This window comes from Dama dama, chromosome 26 (assembly GCF_033118175.1).
Source record: "Dama dama isolate Ldn47 chromosome 26, ASM3311817v1, whole genome shotgun sequence".
NCBI classification, from domain to species: Eukaryota; Metazoa; Chordata; class Mammalia; order Artiodactyla; family Cervidae; genus Dama; species Dama dama.
The window spans coordinates 31,682,533-31,698,481 of record NC_083706.1 but is presented as its reverse complement, the minus strand read 5'-3'; the positions used below and the strand labels follow the sequence as shown (position 1 = coordinate 31,698,481).

Genomic DNA, 15,949 nt, shown 5'->3' with positions numbered 1-15,949 from the left:
GAAAGTCTCACCTTCCACAAATTTTAAGATTAATTCAACTAATCTAAAAACTCACTGTCTCTGACCCCTCCTTTTCCTTCACTGTGTTATGTTTACAAGGATCAAAGAGAATATACTATAGCTTGCTGAGTATATTAACACAGATTTCAAAGGCAACTATTTTATAGCAAGTAAAACATTTTTATGCAATTCCTTCTCTAACTTTCTTCCCAATTACTAAACACTACACATCCGAATCCTCTCTTCAAATTAGAGCAAGACAAAAACATAAAATTACCCACCAGGACCACTGTATACTTGGTATACCGTGACATCAGAGTGAAGGATACCATCTCCACCACCTCACTGGGCAGAGCTGAAATATTTAAATGTCAGCTAGCTCCTGACTAGAACAAAAACACACCCGCAGTTAAAATGAAGCCCAAACACAGCCATCCCTTCTCGTTGGCTTTTCACTTCTCACACACAGAAAACAGGCAAGGTGAGTGAACACCTGTACCTTGAAGGTGACAGGGAACATCGTATTCGATCTCATCGTGTCTCGAGGGGCTTAAGAACAGAGTTCCGTCCACCAGCGGGAACTGCTCGAACACCGGGAGCGCCCGGTGGCACAGGGCGCAGTTCACCACGTTCCTGTGGCTGGCGCTCAGGGCTGCCAGGATGAACTTGCGCAGGTCCTCGCCCTGGCCCATCTGGGCATCGTCCTCCATCCGCACGTGGAAAGTGTTCAGCTTGTGCCGGGGGATGTGAGTCAGGAGCTCGGACAGGTCCAGGCGCCGGAGGAACTGCACTGGCGCATCGAAGTGGCCCCCCCTATGAACGGACAACCCCACCGGACTATAGTCAAAGTGGGCGTTTCGGAACACGTGGCCCCCGGCCAGGGCCTTTTTGTGAGGCTCCAGGTGGATGGCGTTCTTGAGGAACTCCCCGAGGTACCTGGAGGAGCGGGGGCCGCTGAAGTGGGCGGGGGAGAGGATGGAGTAGCCGGTGGGCGGGGACTGGCCCGGGGAGCCGCAGGGCGAGCGCGCCCCGTAGGCTGCCGCGCCGGCCCCGGCGCCGCCCTTCTCCTGCGAGTTCTGCCGGTCCATGGAGTGCCGGCGGGGCAGGTCGTGGCTCGGGCCTTTCTGGGGCTTGGAGGGCGGCCGGCACTTCTTGGCCTCCTCCACCGCCTCGCCGGGGGGCCTCCCGCTGTTCTTCTCCGACCCCGACTTCTTCTTCTTCTCGTCTTGCATCCGCTTCACCGGGTACCAGTCCGTGTCCTTCTTCAGGTGGCCCTGGCCGCAGCGGCAGGAGCAGAAGCGGAAGGCCAGGTCGTAGCCCTTCTTGGTCCACATGTTCTGGCGGCACTGCTTCTCGTTCCAGCTGCGCGCGCGGCCGATGCAGTTGAACTGGACCAGGATGCTGCTCTCCCACTCGTAGAAGCACTGCAGGTGCATCCAGCAGCTGTGCGGGCACTGCTCGTTGTTGCACACCACCTTCTGGGAGTCGTCCTTCTCCAGGTCCACCGGCCTCCCGAAGCTGCAGAGCAGGGGCGTCGCACAAGGGGCTTCTGGGGAGAAGCAGAGAGAGAGAGATTCAGCGGCGCGCTCTGCCATTCCAGCCGGCGCCAAGAGTGAGGGCAAAGCGCACTCACCATCCCGCCTGAGCCCCTTCATGCCAAAGGGACAGCTCGTTTCTGGTGTGGAGATTCCCACTACTGGAACAACACCAGACCGGGTTAGAAAACGCTCACCGCTTTCTTTGGGTGGGATGAATTTATTCTGTGACATTTGTTATCAGCTGAAAAAACCATTTAGCTTCAAAAAGCCCAAATCCTTCACAGTGCAATTAGCTGCACATCAGTACTTCCAACAGTCCTATGAGGTCTTCCTGAGACATGAGTGTAATGACAGGCAGTTTCAGGGTTCTTTTAAAAATGAATCACTCCGCTGAACTAGAAAATAGGATGCAGCTAAGGAACCAACAAGAGGGCTTCCCCAGTGGCTCAACCATAAAGAATCTGCCGGCCCAGCAGGAGATGTGGGTTCCACCCCTGGGTTGGGAAGATCCCCTGGAGGAGGACATGGCAACCCACTCCAGTATTCTTGCCTGGAAAATCCCATGGACAGAGGAGCCTGGTGGGCTACAGTTCATGAAGTTGCAAAGAGTTGGACACGACTTAGCAACTAAATAACAAGAACAACTGAACCAACAAGTTCAGATGGTAGCTCCAAAAGGGCTCTCAAACCCTTTCTCACAGGGTTGGGTAATCCTGAATACCATGGAGAAAAGAAAACAGACTTGCCTCATCCCCAGCACTCTAGAATGATCTGATACCTAATGGCGGGATGTTTGATTAAACTAATTGTTTGTCTACAGAGAATTACACTGCCAGTTCATGAAGAAAAAAACAATTCTCCTTAAGCTATGAGGACAGCAAGCAGGAACACAAAGGTATCTCTACCCACAGGGTGTACAAAAGGCCAAGCAGGTTCCCAGAAGGGAGGTAAAACTTGGTAACACAGAGTAGACCCCATTTCAAGAAGTAAATAAGATTTATGAACATTTGGAAGCTATGCAATTTCCCTAAACCTTCCCAGCATCCCCACTGCCCACCAATGACAAGCACAACATGCCACCAAACGAAGCGACGCCAATGATGGGGCCCATCAAGCCGATGGCCCTCTATGGTCCAATCATCCCCTTCAGTGTGGGATTCCAGGAACTCGGCAAAGTGGCCCAAACTGACTTATCCACCTCCGTGATTACTATGGCTTCCCCATCTACCTCCTGGGAGTCACAACGCTTCATCTTTACTTGTCCAAGCCCCAAGTGCCCAGGGTAGCAATTTGCAGCATGAACTCTGCAGCCTGACTGCCTGGCTGAGAACTCCAGCAGTACCACCGATGAGCTGTGTGCTCGCCGACAGCTTACTTCTCTTTGTGTCACCTTCCTCTGTATAAAATGCAGGTGTCAACTGAATAGACTTTATATGGTTCTTAAAAGGATGAAATATATGGACACACAGGTGGTGCTTAGAGCAGAGCCTGGCATGCAGTAAACCACCTCTGCTTCTTCCCATTCTTCAAGGCCCACCTCTAGACACCAGGACCCCCCTCTTGCCTTGCATCCTGATCTCCCCACTCCCAGGAAGGTTCTGATCTGAACCTTCTCTGAGTCCACACTGTGGTCTCATCAGGTGATGACTTAGGTGAGGATGCCTATTACACTTATCTGATTTCCTGGCACCACTGGGCTCAGATCTTGCACACATCCAGTGCTGCATAAAGGCTCCCTAAAAAGACACTGGCACATGAAACCCACACATGATAAGCAGAGCAGAAGGGAGAGGCTGTGATCCCAGCAGAAAGACTAGGGTAGGGAAGCACATCTGGAAAGAAGAGTTGTGTGTACACTGGGTAAATTAGCTGTAGTCACCTAGGCTCCAGGTGACATTTTAAAACATAGTGTTTTAAATGTTAATTAGTCAATTAAACAAAGTTCAGTGGCTTTTATCATCAATCCTGCAGAGCAACAGCTTTGAAGGGAGCAACTCTGAAATGTACAGACAAAAACCAAAATGATATTAACCCAGGACTAAGGAAATCAAATTTAAGAATGACCCAGGAGTACCTCTGCATTCACAATATCCAAAACTTTAAATTTTAAATGTTGAGATTGACTTGATGTTTCTCTTAAAAGTATTTTTCACATTAAAGAAAGGTAGACTAAAAGGGGAAAAATTATTCTTACATCTTTTTTTTAAAGTTCCAAGTGCATATCATTCAACCAATCCTGAGCACTTCCTACATATCATGTCTTTGGACCTGGAAAGATTGGCAAGCCATGGTAAGAGCTCTAAAGACGTTCGTGCCTGGACCACATGCACAGAGGAGAGAACACAGCCCCACGTCCCTGTCCCTCTAACATATGTCCGTCTTCATCGCAGCCATTCCCACCTGCTTCTCCAGGGCAGACTCCACAGTGAAGTGTCTCCACTCCAACCTGCCAGCTCTGCTGGTTCACATGGCAGCCACTCTGATGTGGCCTTATGGTTAGATCTCATAAACATACATAAAACCAAGTGTATGCATGCTAAGACACTTCAGTCTTGTCCAACTCTCTGCAACGCTATGGACTGTAGCCCACCAAGCTCCTCTGTCCATGGGATTCTCCAGGCAAGAATACTGGAGTGGGGTTGCCATTTCCTTCTCCGGGAGATCTTCCCGACCCAGGGGTTGAACCCGGGTATCCTGTGTCTCTTGCATTGGCAGGCAGGTTCCTTACCACTAGCGCCACCTGGGAAGTGCTAAATATAGCATTAGCATGCGTGCGAAGATATAAAGCCAGGGCTTGTTTAACACCAAACATATGCAAAAATAGACACCTCACCCTGTTACATACCTCCAGCCTTAGGGCGAGCCTCTGAGGAACAGGGTGAGGAATAGGGGAGCCTTGGGAAAGCGCCTCTGACAAGGCTTTTATATCTACACAGCCTTCTTTTTCTTCCCCCCTTTTCTTTTTCTTACACAGGCTTCTAGTGAAGCCATGGAGGGCTTGCCTTCCTGCTCAAAGACACGATTTCCTCCAGGATTTGTTTGGAAAGGCAGCTGGGAAGAATGAAAGGGGTGTGGGCGCCAGTCCCTCTCCTGACTAGTTGTTTGACGGAGCAGTTTCCTCATCTGTAAAGTGAGGGTACAAATGCCTGCGCCCACTCACCTCAAATACAGGTGCAAGCGCTTTGTGACTGTAAAGTTCCATAAAAACTCTTCTAAATTTAGTGCTCCCCCGCTAAATGCAAGCTGTTCCAAGACGTTTAGAAAGTAAGTCAATAGATGAATTATGGCATGCCTTTTTTTTCAGTTTCCTAAGGTTTTGCAATTTACTGAAACATATAGCAAATGTTCTTTTAACTGTAAAAAAACAGCACTAGTGGCATTCAAATATCACACCTGTAACAAAACTTGCCACATTATAGAACGTATTTGATTGTTTCCTGAAAGCTACTTCTAAATTTAGAAAATTCCTAGCTATCAAGAATAGTAGTCCCATAAAGGTATAAATGAGGGGAAGTGAGGAGAAGGGAATCCTCACGTTCAGTGAGGGCCTCTGATACACGCAGCCCTCGGGACTTCAGTCTGAGCTGTGTTGCCTAACAAGCAAAATGAGAAAACGTTCCTTTATATGAAGACAGTGTGGCTTTAAAAAAACGTACAGGAACTCTCCAGTACATGTTTTTACGGCTTCACCATCAAACATCTCACACTCAGTTTCTCTTTCTCCCTGCCCGAGTGAAAATAATCAGGGCTCACCTCCTTCTGCTCCCTGATAGCTCAGTTCATAAAGAATCGCTTGCAATGCAGGAGACCCCAGTTCGATTCCTGGGTGGGGTAGATTCCCTGGAGGGATAGGCTACCCACTCCAGTATTCTTGGGCTTCCCTTGTGGTGGCTCAGCTGGTAAAGAATCCGCCGGCAACCAACGCAGGAGACCTAGGTTCGATCCCTGGGTTGGGAAGATCCTCTGGAGAAGGGAAAGGCTACCCACTCCAGTATTCTGGCCTGGAGCCGGACACGACTGAGTGACTTTCACTTCCACTTTCACCTCATTCTGGGCAAAAATCTCAAGTCGTTTCCAGTCTGGACAATAAGATAAGGATTTTGACATCACTTGGGCAACATCTGTCCCTCTCCATCTCCTCCTGTATCCTTCCTCCCACCTCAGGCCTTGGTATCCCCCTCCCCATCCCCACACCCGGCACCTAAAGGGAAGGATCTGACAGTGGCCATTTACACTGGCTGCCCAACCAACCCAAAGCTCTTGATGATAAACTCGTTCACATTGACAGGAACCCCCAAACCAGACACTGCCGTTTTCAGCTTCTTAACTGTGAAATTAACTGTTCTCACAGCTCTTAAAATAATTTCAAGCATCACAGGCAGGTGGGGAGTTTGGCGGGGTGGAGAGGCTTCTGATGTCATGTGAGGCTTTCTAGACAAAGCCTAAGGTAGGGACTCTGTCACTTTCATCCTTGCAAACCCACTACAGTGAAAACTATGTCATGTGTCTAATGAGTGTCTCGTGGAAGGCAACTAGGGCCCAGTCAGATTTAGATTTAGGAGTCTGCAGTGACGGAGTGCTGCAGGAGGGAAGGCGGGGAAGGTGGCCCCCGGGGAGCTCGGCCCCCTGTGCATCAGTCTCCCCGGGCCTTGGAGACTCAGCCAGGAGTCCCTCTCGGGCAGCACCGGGCCCTCACACTCACTTCCTCAAACTCACCGTGATCTAGTCTACCCTCCTTCAGCATCGAGGTACCAAATGCAAACTTTAAGGTTTCTGAACAACTGTTTTATGATACGGCTCTGTTCCCTGTTCCATATAGTAACTCCTCTTAGTGGGAGCACACCCTCGTGTCTGCAGAGCAAGTTCCTGGGGCGGGAGGATGTTCTGACCGGAGGATGCGCATCTATCTCCAAGCTTCCTGAGGGGCCAGAACATAGTGATTGAGGATGCTGAGTCTGGAGCCAGCCAACCAGCCTGGATTGACTCTCAGCTCTGAACTTAGCAGTTTTAAGACCTCTGACTAGTCACTTCAACCTCCCTGGGCTTCTTTCTTCTCACCTGTAAAATGGCAGCAACAAGAGTGAGCACCTACCTCAAAGGGTTGCCGAGAATATTAAAGGAGTTATTAAGGCAGTTTGAATGGTGCCCCGCCCATAATGAGCACCATTTAAATACAAGCTATTATTATTAAAAGCCCTATCACTTTACATTACTTGATGCAGAAACAAAAGGACTGCATTTAGAGCAAAGCTACAACCAGGAAGTGACCATCCTCCTTTCTCCATCTGTAAGTAAGTGCAAAAAATAAGTGCTTTCCCCCCACAAACAAAGCAGGGTGGCATGCATAAAATAAGTCACTAAATATGTACTGACAAGTTTTAAAGAAGCAGAAGGAAAATTCCGTTCTCCTAGCCCCTTAAAGATCTTCTACTCAGTGTCAGCCAAGTACCTTGCTATATGTAGTTTTCAACCTAAAAAGATCTTTTCCAAGCCTGGTTAACAGGGATTCACAAAAAGCATGGCTGCCTTTGATTCATGAGATGTGTTCCTAAAGAACTTACATAATTCAAGACTGATTATCTCACAGTCTGCGGGTGGAGTATGGGGAATGCATCCTCGGAACACATAAATCTGCAGCCCAGCCGATGCGCTGCGTTTTTGCTTTACTGCTGCTTTTTAATATCAGCATTATCTCTAATATTTCTCAGTTGTACCTCATAAATTGACAGTATGGCATAGCACAGTGTTTTATCCTATTTCTGTTCCAAAATTACAGATTTTCAGGATGTTTTCCAGCATGAGTATTATTAGCACAACTCAGATACTCTAAATGCTGTAATAAAGGTTTGAGTTATAAGCTAATTTGAAAATAATAACACAAATGTCACTTAAATCCATGAAGGATATCTGTAAGCAACAAGAGTTCACATAATATTGCCAAGGGTTAGAAGGTATTTCTCTGAAAAAGAAAAGGATGTGACATTGGGTAACAAAGCATTTTTACAATTCAGTTGACCTGTTGGCTTTGAAAACAGAGATGGCCTGATGCATAATTGGGGCAATGTGCCTGCCGAAATTTTGCACATAACATGAAACTTTTATTATCATTTATGTGTCAGTTGAAATTTACATAATTAAATTTGCATACAATGGGATCACGTGATACTAGGAAATAAATTAGCAGACTGCCTTTTCTCCTGCTTGGAGATTTAGATCTTGAGGGCACTGGATCACAGAGAACTACACAGCACCCTGGCATTTCATGTACTGCATGCACTCACTCTGAAGACTGGTCCATGAGCTCTCGGAACCAAACCACAATATCACAGGACGAAGACAGAACTCCAGGTTAAGTACATGTGTATGTGCACGTGTGTGCCTGGATGTGTGCATATATGTAACAACAGACAGACTGCCCAGCTATTAAACCATCCCACTGCTGAGACTCCAGAAAAGACCTCATGTTATCCTCCAGTACTGTAATCCAATTTTAAAGTATTTTCCTTGCTTCCCTGAAACACTAAAGAACCTGATTCTGATTATCCCTGTCAATGGTCTCCCCTTTGCATGCACAAATATTCCAAATACAGACATAATCAAAACTTCAAAATAATATTTTTATGTGATTCCCATTTACCACCTAAGTTATAAGTACAGTGTCCCAAAACTGTTGGCTTACTTCTCTCACGGTGCATCCAGAATGGTGCCTGAAGGCCAGAGGCCACAGTGGAGTTGGGCCCTCCCCTTGCCTCTGGATTCCCAAAGGCCTCAGCTGAAAAAACAAATGGCTTCACCTCCCCCCAGTCTGCCCGACGGGTAAAACATCCAGCTGTGTGATCAACTGGCAACAGGGGTCATCTGCAGACGAGGCACCTGTCAGAAAATATGCCCACGACTGACTGCTCTTCAACACTGTCCAAACATTCTACTGAGGGAAACAAATTTTAGGAAAGATGTCATAGATGATGTCCACACTCTTCTAGATCTGAGCTCCAGTGGGTTGGTCTGGCCTGCAGTTTCTTATTAAACCAATACAGGGATTCTTGTTATGAAGTGTAAATGCCTTTTAGATGCATCGTGCCCTCTCTGGGTCATTCAGGTCTCCACTCCAGCCCTGTTCATGTACTTATTCACACGCCAGGACCCTGGAGGCATCTGAGTGCGTCAGCCTTGCACCAGGTAAAAGCGCGCTCTTAGTTGAGCCAGGTGTCACAGGGCTGGTCACCTGGACCACACTGTTTTATTCCCTGGACAGGCTGCTTTTCATGATGCGCACGCATGCATGCTCAGTTGCTCCATGTGTCCGACTCTTTGTGACCCCAGGGACTGTAGCCAACCAGGCTCCTCTGTCCATGGGATTCTCAGGAAAGAACACTGCAGTGGGTTGCCGTGGCCTCCTCCAGGGGATCTTCCTGACCCAAGGATTCGAACCCGTGTCTCTTATAGTATGAAGGTATTACATGCATTGGCAGGTGAATTCTCTACCACTAGTGACACCTGGGAAGCCCCTTAATGATGTGAGCAGGCCTGATAAATCTGTTTTATTTATGAAAGGATACTGTCGTGGACAGTGCTCAGTATTTTATGACATTTTGTGACTCACTGGTTTTGTTTCGCTTTGCTTTTTGTCTGATGGACCCTGGAGTGCAGGCCTCTGCCTCTGTTTGCCTCTTCCCTCCAGGTACTAGAAATCTGAAAGCCGCGTTTGTGACCCACCTCTTGCCCCAAGATATCCATTATTTTTCCTAACAGTATCATCCCTATTGCTAATATTCTCATTTATTATTTCTTATAGTATTACATGTATTTTTGAAAGCCACTTTATTTGTAGGAGGAGGCTATAAATGATCAAAACAAAAATCCATTCCCCACCTTCTCCTGTAAATTTCAAACCAGCTTTGCCTAATTCATATCAAACTGTGGACTTGGCGTGGGGGGCAGATGCTCTCCTCCCTCCTCACTTTCCAAAGTCAGCCAGAAAAGGAGGCAAACTGAGAGGAGAGGCCAGTGCTGACCCACAGAGCCCATGAGCCCCACAAACACAGCCCCTTTGGGAACGGCTGTCCCCTCTGCCTGCCTGCACCCCACCCCTGAGGAGCGGCTGCTGCAGCATAAGCGCTGAGTCCTGGAGCCGCTGTGCTCACCGGCTCCACACTCTCACTCCTTCCCCTGGGTTCAGCCCCTTCAGCTTCCCACCCTGCTGTTCCTACCTAGCCATCCACCTGTTCCCAACTGGCCTGGTGTCTCTCAGACACATCCCAGGCTGACCCCTGCTGCTCAGAGCTCTACCGGCCAAACCAGCCCCTCCGGCTTCCTTGTCCCACCTGGACCAGACAGATGCCTCGTCCATCACCTGCTCCCAGCCTCCCTGGTGCAGTTGAGATGATGAAGTGGGCTCTGGCGCCTGCCAACTCCAACCTACCTCGTCGTCTTCTGGGAAGAGGGGATCCTGTCTCTGGGACTCTAACCCACAAAGCCTAGACTCTGTCATCCCCATGTGGGCCCAGTCTTGTCTCCACTCAGCTCTTCCCAACAGCAGCCTCTTTACCTCCCCTTCTTCCCACTCCTCCCTCACCTAGCAAACCCAGGAATTCATTTCCGGCAAATAGGCAAAGGACAGTCCCATGTTCACTGCAGAGACTAGCTCTAAGGGGAAAGGCAGACAAAAGAGCAATGAACTGCGAAATGGCAAGTATTACAGATGTGGCCACATAATCTGAACCTGCTGCGAGGTTACGTGGCCACTGACAGCTACAAGAGTCCAACCAGCTTCACCTTCCAAGGATGAACGTGTCAATCGCTCAGCTGTGTTTGGCTCTTTGCGACCCTATGGGGAGGGTAGCCATTCCCTTCTCCAAGGGATCTTCCCCACCCAGGGATCAAACCCGGGTCTCCTGCACTGCAGGCGGATTCTTTACCATCTGAGCCCTTAGAGGATGGCAAGTGAAAAAAATGCCACTGTACAACCTAACAACAAGAATAGCAGATTACCATAGCCATCGAGCCTTTATTAATGGCATTAGCAATTATAATGACAACTTGTTTTAATAGTAAAAGTCACGTCCATTGGTACACTAATTATAAACACATGTACTCACATATAAGAATATAAGAAAAAAAAAAAGAATATAAGAAAAAAACAAGTTTATAACATGCCAACTGAAATAAGGCACACAGTCATACATAGGGGTATGAGTGTATCTATGAATAACCAGATATCCCCCTAACAGTGTAATTTCATACACATGCATGTTTACACGCATACACACCTACTCTAGATGCAATATTACTTCCACAGTGAACAACAACAAAAGACCCTGGCTTTTCCTAACCAAGTTCTTCAACAGTTAAGTTTTAGCCTCAAGATCCACTGTAAACCCCAGTCCTTTTGGCAATTACAACTGCCAGTGAACAACTATTAGCTTTATAGTTTGCTCCTTCTCATGTCACTCTTTGAATATTGCCAGCCTAGCATTAGCCTCGGCAGGGATCTGTCAACACCTTTTGGAATTCTGACCACATTCTCCAAGATATTAATCTTCCCTTGCCTTCCTGCCTGGCATCAATGCAAATTCAGTGAGCATCTTCTCCTTGCAGTAATATGGGGTTTCGAGGCTTGCAGGTCCAGTAGGTTTGCTTCATCTATTTTTACAGACACTGGAGCAGAAAAGAATCATGAAAAATATAGAAAAATATACACAAATAAATATCTGAAATCAGGATATACTGATAACACTCTGTGCACTGATGTGATGTCTTCAGCAGTTCCACTTTCCTCCTCTGCTCCTGGGATGAATCAGGGGATGTCAATACAGTACATAACAACCCTGAATTTCTGCCATCCTCAAGACTAATCGTGAACACAGTAAAGGTTTATTTATCATCGGCAAATATTACGGATTTGAGGCCAGATTTGGTTTCCAGGTTTTTTAATAAGCATATCCAGATATGTAGATGTAACACCGGTTTACTAGGTCTGACACACTAGTTTTGGAATCTTTACTATAAGGAAGTCAAATACTGGATAACATGAGCACTTGATTACAGGTCTCTAGAGAGCTGGACATTTGTGAAACAGTACAGTAGTTATATTCTCAAAATGCTGTAAAAAGTCAAACTACCCAGGCAAACTTCACACACGAAATATTTCAAACTAATCTGGTCTCTGAATGAGGCAGTTTTCTTAGCAGATTTATTATACTTAATTAATTAAAGAAAGAGCTTTCAAATTTTCCAGAATACTAATAAACACTCATCTGGGCAAATGTATGGCTTCTTTTAATAGTTATCATTTAATAAAGATCCTGTTCTAGGGGACAAAATAAACACACCAGGGTCTGTCTCAGGGTTAAACACTTAATACAAAAGGAAAGACATTTAGGGTCTCTGAAAATCAGCTAATTACAGGTCAATTCATTAACACTTCTGAACACCTGCACTTATGTGCCCCGTGCAGAGCTTCATATAGGGGCTGCAAATGATGAATAAATTTGTTAGCCACACTTTCCTGTGTCTTTGAGTATCTTATACTTTTCTCGTTGAAAACTAGACACTTTTAATAACCGTGGCAACTCTGAAAATCAGAGTGGCAACTCTGAAAACCAGATTTTCTCTCCTTCCAGGATGCTGCTGCTGTTGTTCAGTGACTAACTCTGTAAGGTCTCTCTTTTTCCATCACATGTAGCCACCGAAGTTTCTGCTCAGCTAGTTTAGTGGTCAGCTAATAACTGGACGGAGACTTCCTTAAAGGCCCTGAACAGTAAGTGTCCCACCCTTTGCCAAGGGGCTGTGTGTGTGCTGGGTAAGCCTTCAACGCTTCAACAATTTACAACCCTACTGGCCTTTACTTTCAGCTTTTTTGGAGTCTCAAAATCAGCCAGAATCAAGAATGAGGGGCTCTTCAAGTCTTCCCTAGGCATGCTCTGAGCCCTGCCCACGTGCACAGTCTTCTAGAGCAGCAGTCCCCAACTTCTTTGGCACCAGGGATCGGTTTCATGGAAGACAATTTTTCCATAGATCAAGGGTTGGGGAGATGGTTTCGGGATGGCTCAAGTGCATTACATTTACTGTGCACATTATTTCTATTATTACTGCATCAACTCCACCTCAGATCATCAGGCATTAGATCCTGGAGGCTGGGGACCCCTGTTCTAGGGCACCAGGAATGTGTCAGAGCTTCTCAAAACCACTGATGGACTTCGCACTTTCAGGACATTCTTCTTAAGTGTTTTGACCCATTTCTTGTTTGCTCCAACTGGTATCATGGCTGCTGGCTAGTATCACAATTAAAAGGACAAACAACTGTTGCTGAGTGTGTTCAGCAGACATCCTAAGAGGGCTTCTAACACTGGGTAACCTCTGAGCCAGGTCAAATAAAGACCAGCCCTGTAAATGAGGTTTTACCAGGCAGCTTCCAGACACGTCAAACAATGGCAGGTCTCTGGGACTAGAGTTTTCTGGGAAGCTTCAAACCTGTTCTTCCCCCTCCAATGACTACTAGGCTGCTTGTTTTAAGACTACCATGCATATTACAGGGCTTCCCTCGGTGCTGAGCTGGTAAAGCACCCACCAGCAATGCAGGAGACCTGAGTTCGATCCCTGGGTTGGGAAGATCCCCTGGAGAAGTGAACAGCTACCCACTCCAGTATGCTGGCCTGGAGAATTCCATGCACCGTATAGTCTATGGGCTCGCAAAGAGTCAGGCACTACTTTCACAATGCATACTACTATGTATAAAATAGATAAACAACAAGGTCCTACTGTACAGCAGAAGGTATTATATTCAATATCTTATAACAACCAAAGGAAAAGAATCTGAAAAGTATACATATACATATGCATGTAGAAAACTAAATCACTTTGCTATACACCAGAAACTAACACAACATTGCAAATTAACCATCAACCATACTTCAGACACACACACACATATGTAAATATAAATTAAAAAAAAAAAAACCACAAGCTACCATGGAGCCAGGGAGAGGGAACAGGAACAGAGCAAGTTAAGAGTAAACAAAATTCATTGTTCCTACTATGACTCAGTCATTTCCCTTGAATAAAAACTCCAAGGATTATAGCAAGTCTTTTGTTAATTTCTAGAATTCTGAAAAGTTGATTTTGATCATTTTTTCCGGTGTTCACATTGTTTTTAAGGAGAGGCAGATATCTAGAGGTCTTTCTGCCATTCCGGAAGTAGTTCTTAATATAAATTTAAGTTTAAAGACATTTTGTTATAGAAAAATGACAGGATAATAAAAATAGAAAAAAATGTAAAATTTCTGACCATGATCTTTTAAATGACTATGGCTATCAAGTTACTATGCTATTTGGATTCTGTTTAAATACATCAAAATGACAAGATTTACATTAAACTGAAGACTGTACCCTCTGCATTTAAACTTAAACAAACAAACAAAAACAGGGTGAAATAGTATTAAGTAAACGGGACTTTGCTTTCTCAAATTCCTTTAGGGGATACACAAGCAAAAAAAGTATTTTTCAAGTATTTTGTCAACTTGTTTTAATACAGGAGCTATAATAAAGCTCACTTAAGTATATCTGTCTTAAAAAAGTTTTATCAACACCTTCAAATCAGCCTGCTGAAGATTACACAATGATGACATCACACATGCTTTCAGGAATCTCAGAAACTCCCAGCCCAAAGCCCCACGTCCCTCGGCTACACTCAGAGAGCGCCACGACCAGGCCCAGGCCTGGATCTCCCACCCGGCCACCCACGAGGCCCGTGTGCCTAGCCTCTGCTGCGGTCACCAGCCGGCCCCGTGGGGCAGCACTGAGCGCAGACCAGAGGAGGAGGAGACCGGTGCCCACAGCACACCTCAGGCTCACCAGGGGGTTAGAAATCATTTCTTGACTAACTGCTGAGTATTTTCTCAAGTGAAAACTAAAAAAGTTTTTAAGTAAATTTTCTCAACTATTTCGAGACCTTTCTCTACTAAAACTTTTTAAAAGATACTAAGTCCTGTAATGAAGGGAAACTAATACTTTCAAAGTATTTTGTCAACTTGTTTTAATTAGTATGGGAGCTATAGCAAAGCTCACTTAAGCATATCTGTCTTAACCTATGATTTAGTTTATCCTCTCTGATGTTATTTTAGTGTGTGAGACTGTTCCAAAGAGGGTAGCAAGTTGAGTACATGGAGATTAAATTCAGTTAAACATGTTTTCATGCTTTGAATAGGATTTAAACACAAGACTTTTACTCAGACAAACCACTCTACCCAAATAAACATGGAAGCCTCATATTTCCCCCACCAACCAAAAAATAAAGAACAACAATGTGCTCTTCAACTATATTTAACAACTTGGGTTTTTAAAGTTGTCTCAATAGATTCAGTTTATTCTCCTAGACGCACTCTTTCTTAGGTTCAGTTAAAATTCACAAGCCTACCTAGTCTGAAGTTAAAACTAAATAGAAAGCTACAGACTTACATTTTATCCATCTTTAAACTTCCATTCTGGCTCAAAAACCCTGATACCAGTAAGAAATCTGTGTCAATAATGACTTTAAAGTAGAAAACTCACAGTTTTCTTGTCTACCAGAGATCATGTCAAGACCTAAAAAGACCCAGACCCTAAATACGTCTGCTTTATTTCAGGATGAAGATAAAGGTTTCATAATTTTCCCTGAATGTTCCTTAAAAAATACCAAAATTTCACACAATACAAATAAGACAATCCCTTGGTTCAGATTCTACAAACATGTCCTAAGTCCACAAGGGAATCCTTTAGTGCTCTGCCCAAGGTCATTAAGCTAGCAAGGCGCCTTCCCTCTTCCATACCCACCCACACTGCAGAGATCAATAAAGAGCACAGAGCCAGCTTACAAAGAGAGGCAGTGACCAATAATTCTGTGTAACAAGATATAGTAAGCAGTTCTCGAATTTGAAATAGTGTCTCATTCAAAATTATCAAACTACCTACTATGATCTGGTTACACAAGTTTATTCAGAACAGTCAATGCCCACATCAATCCAGAATTATTTAAAAACTAGGTCTACAGAAAGTCAAGTGAAAGAAACAAGTGCTTAAACCCAATTACAATATAAAGATTTCCTGGCCCCAATCTTTGCACTCCTTAAAAACAAAGAAAGAGAGTGAGGTAAATCTACTCTAGCTAACAGAAGTACTAATCTCAAAAAAAAAAAAAAAAAAGCCATGAGCAAAGGCTTACTCGTCAACAAGGATAAAACAACTTTTCTTGGAAAGAACATACAGATTTGGCATTGTATCAGTAGACACTGTGGAATGGGACAGCAGAAAGAGCTGGCATTGAGAAGCAGAACCTCAACCTGCTTTGCCTGAACCCTGCTTGGGTCAACATGCCAACAATCCCCAAGAAGATTTTCAGGCTACTGTTGTCATTAAATCAATAAATCCCCAGCACA

At 45.3% G+C, this 15,949-nt stretch overlaps 1 protein-coding gene across 2 annotated transcripts in view; it reads right to left on the bottom strand.

The window, feature by feature from the left end:
• HECA (hdc homolog, cell cycle regulator) overlaps positions 1-15,949 on the bottom strand; it is a 43,181-nt gene that overhangs the window by 12,614 nt on the left and 14,618 nt on the right. For both annotated transcript variants that reach the window (XM_061130270.1, XM_061130271.1), the window contains exon 2: positions 500-1,549. In XM_061130270.1, coding sequence (XP_060986253.1) covers positions 500-1,549 — 1,050 coding nt within the window. The remainder of the gene's footprint in view (positions 1-499; positions 1,550-15,949) is intronic.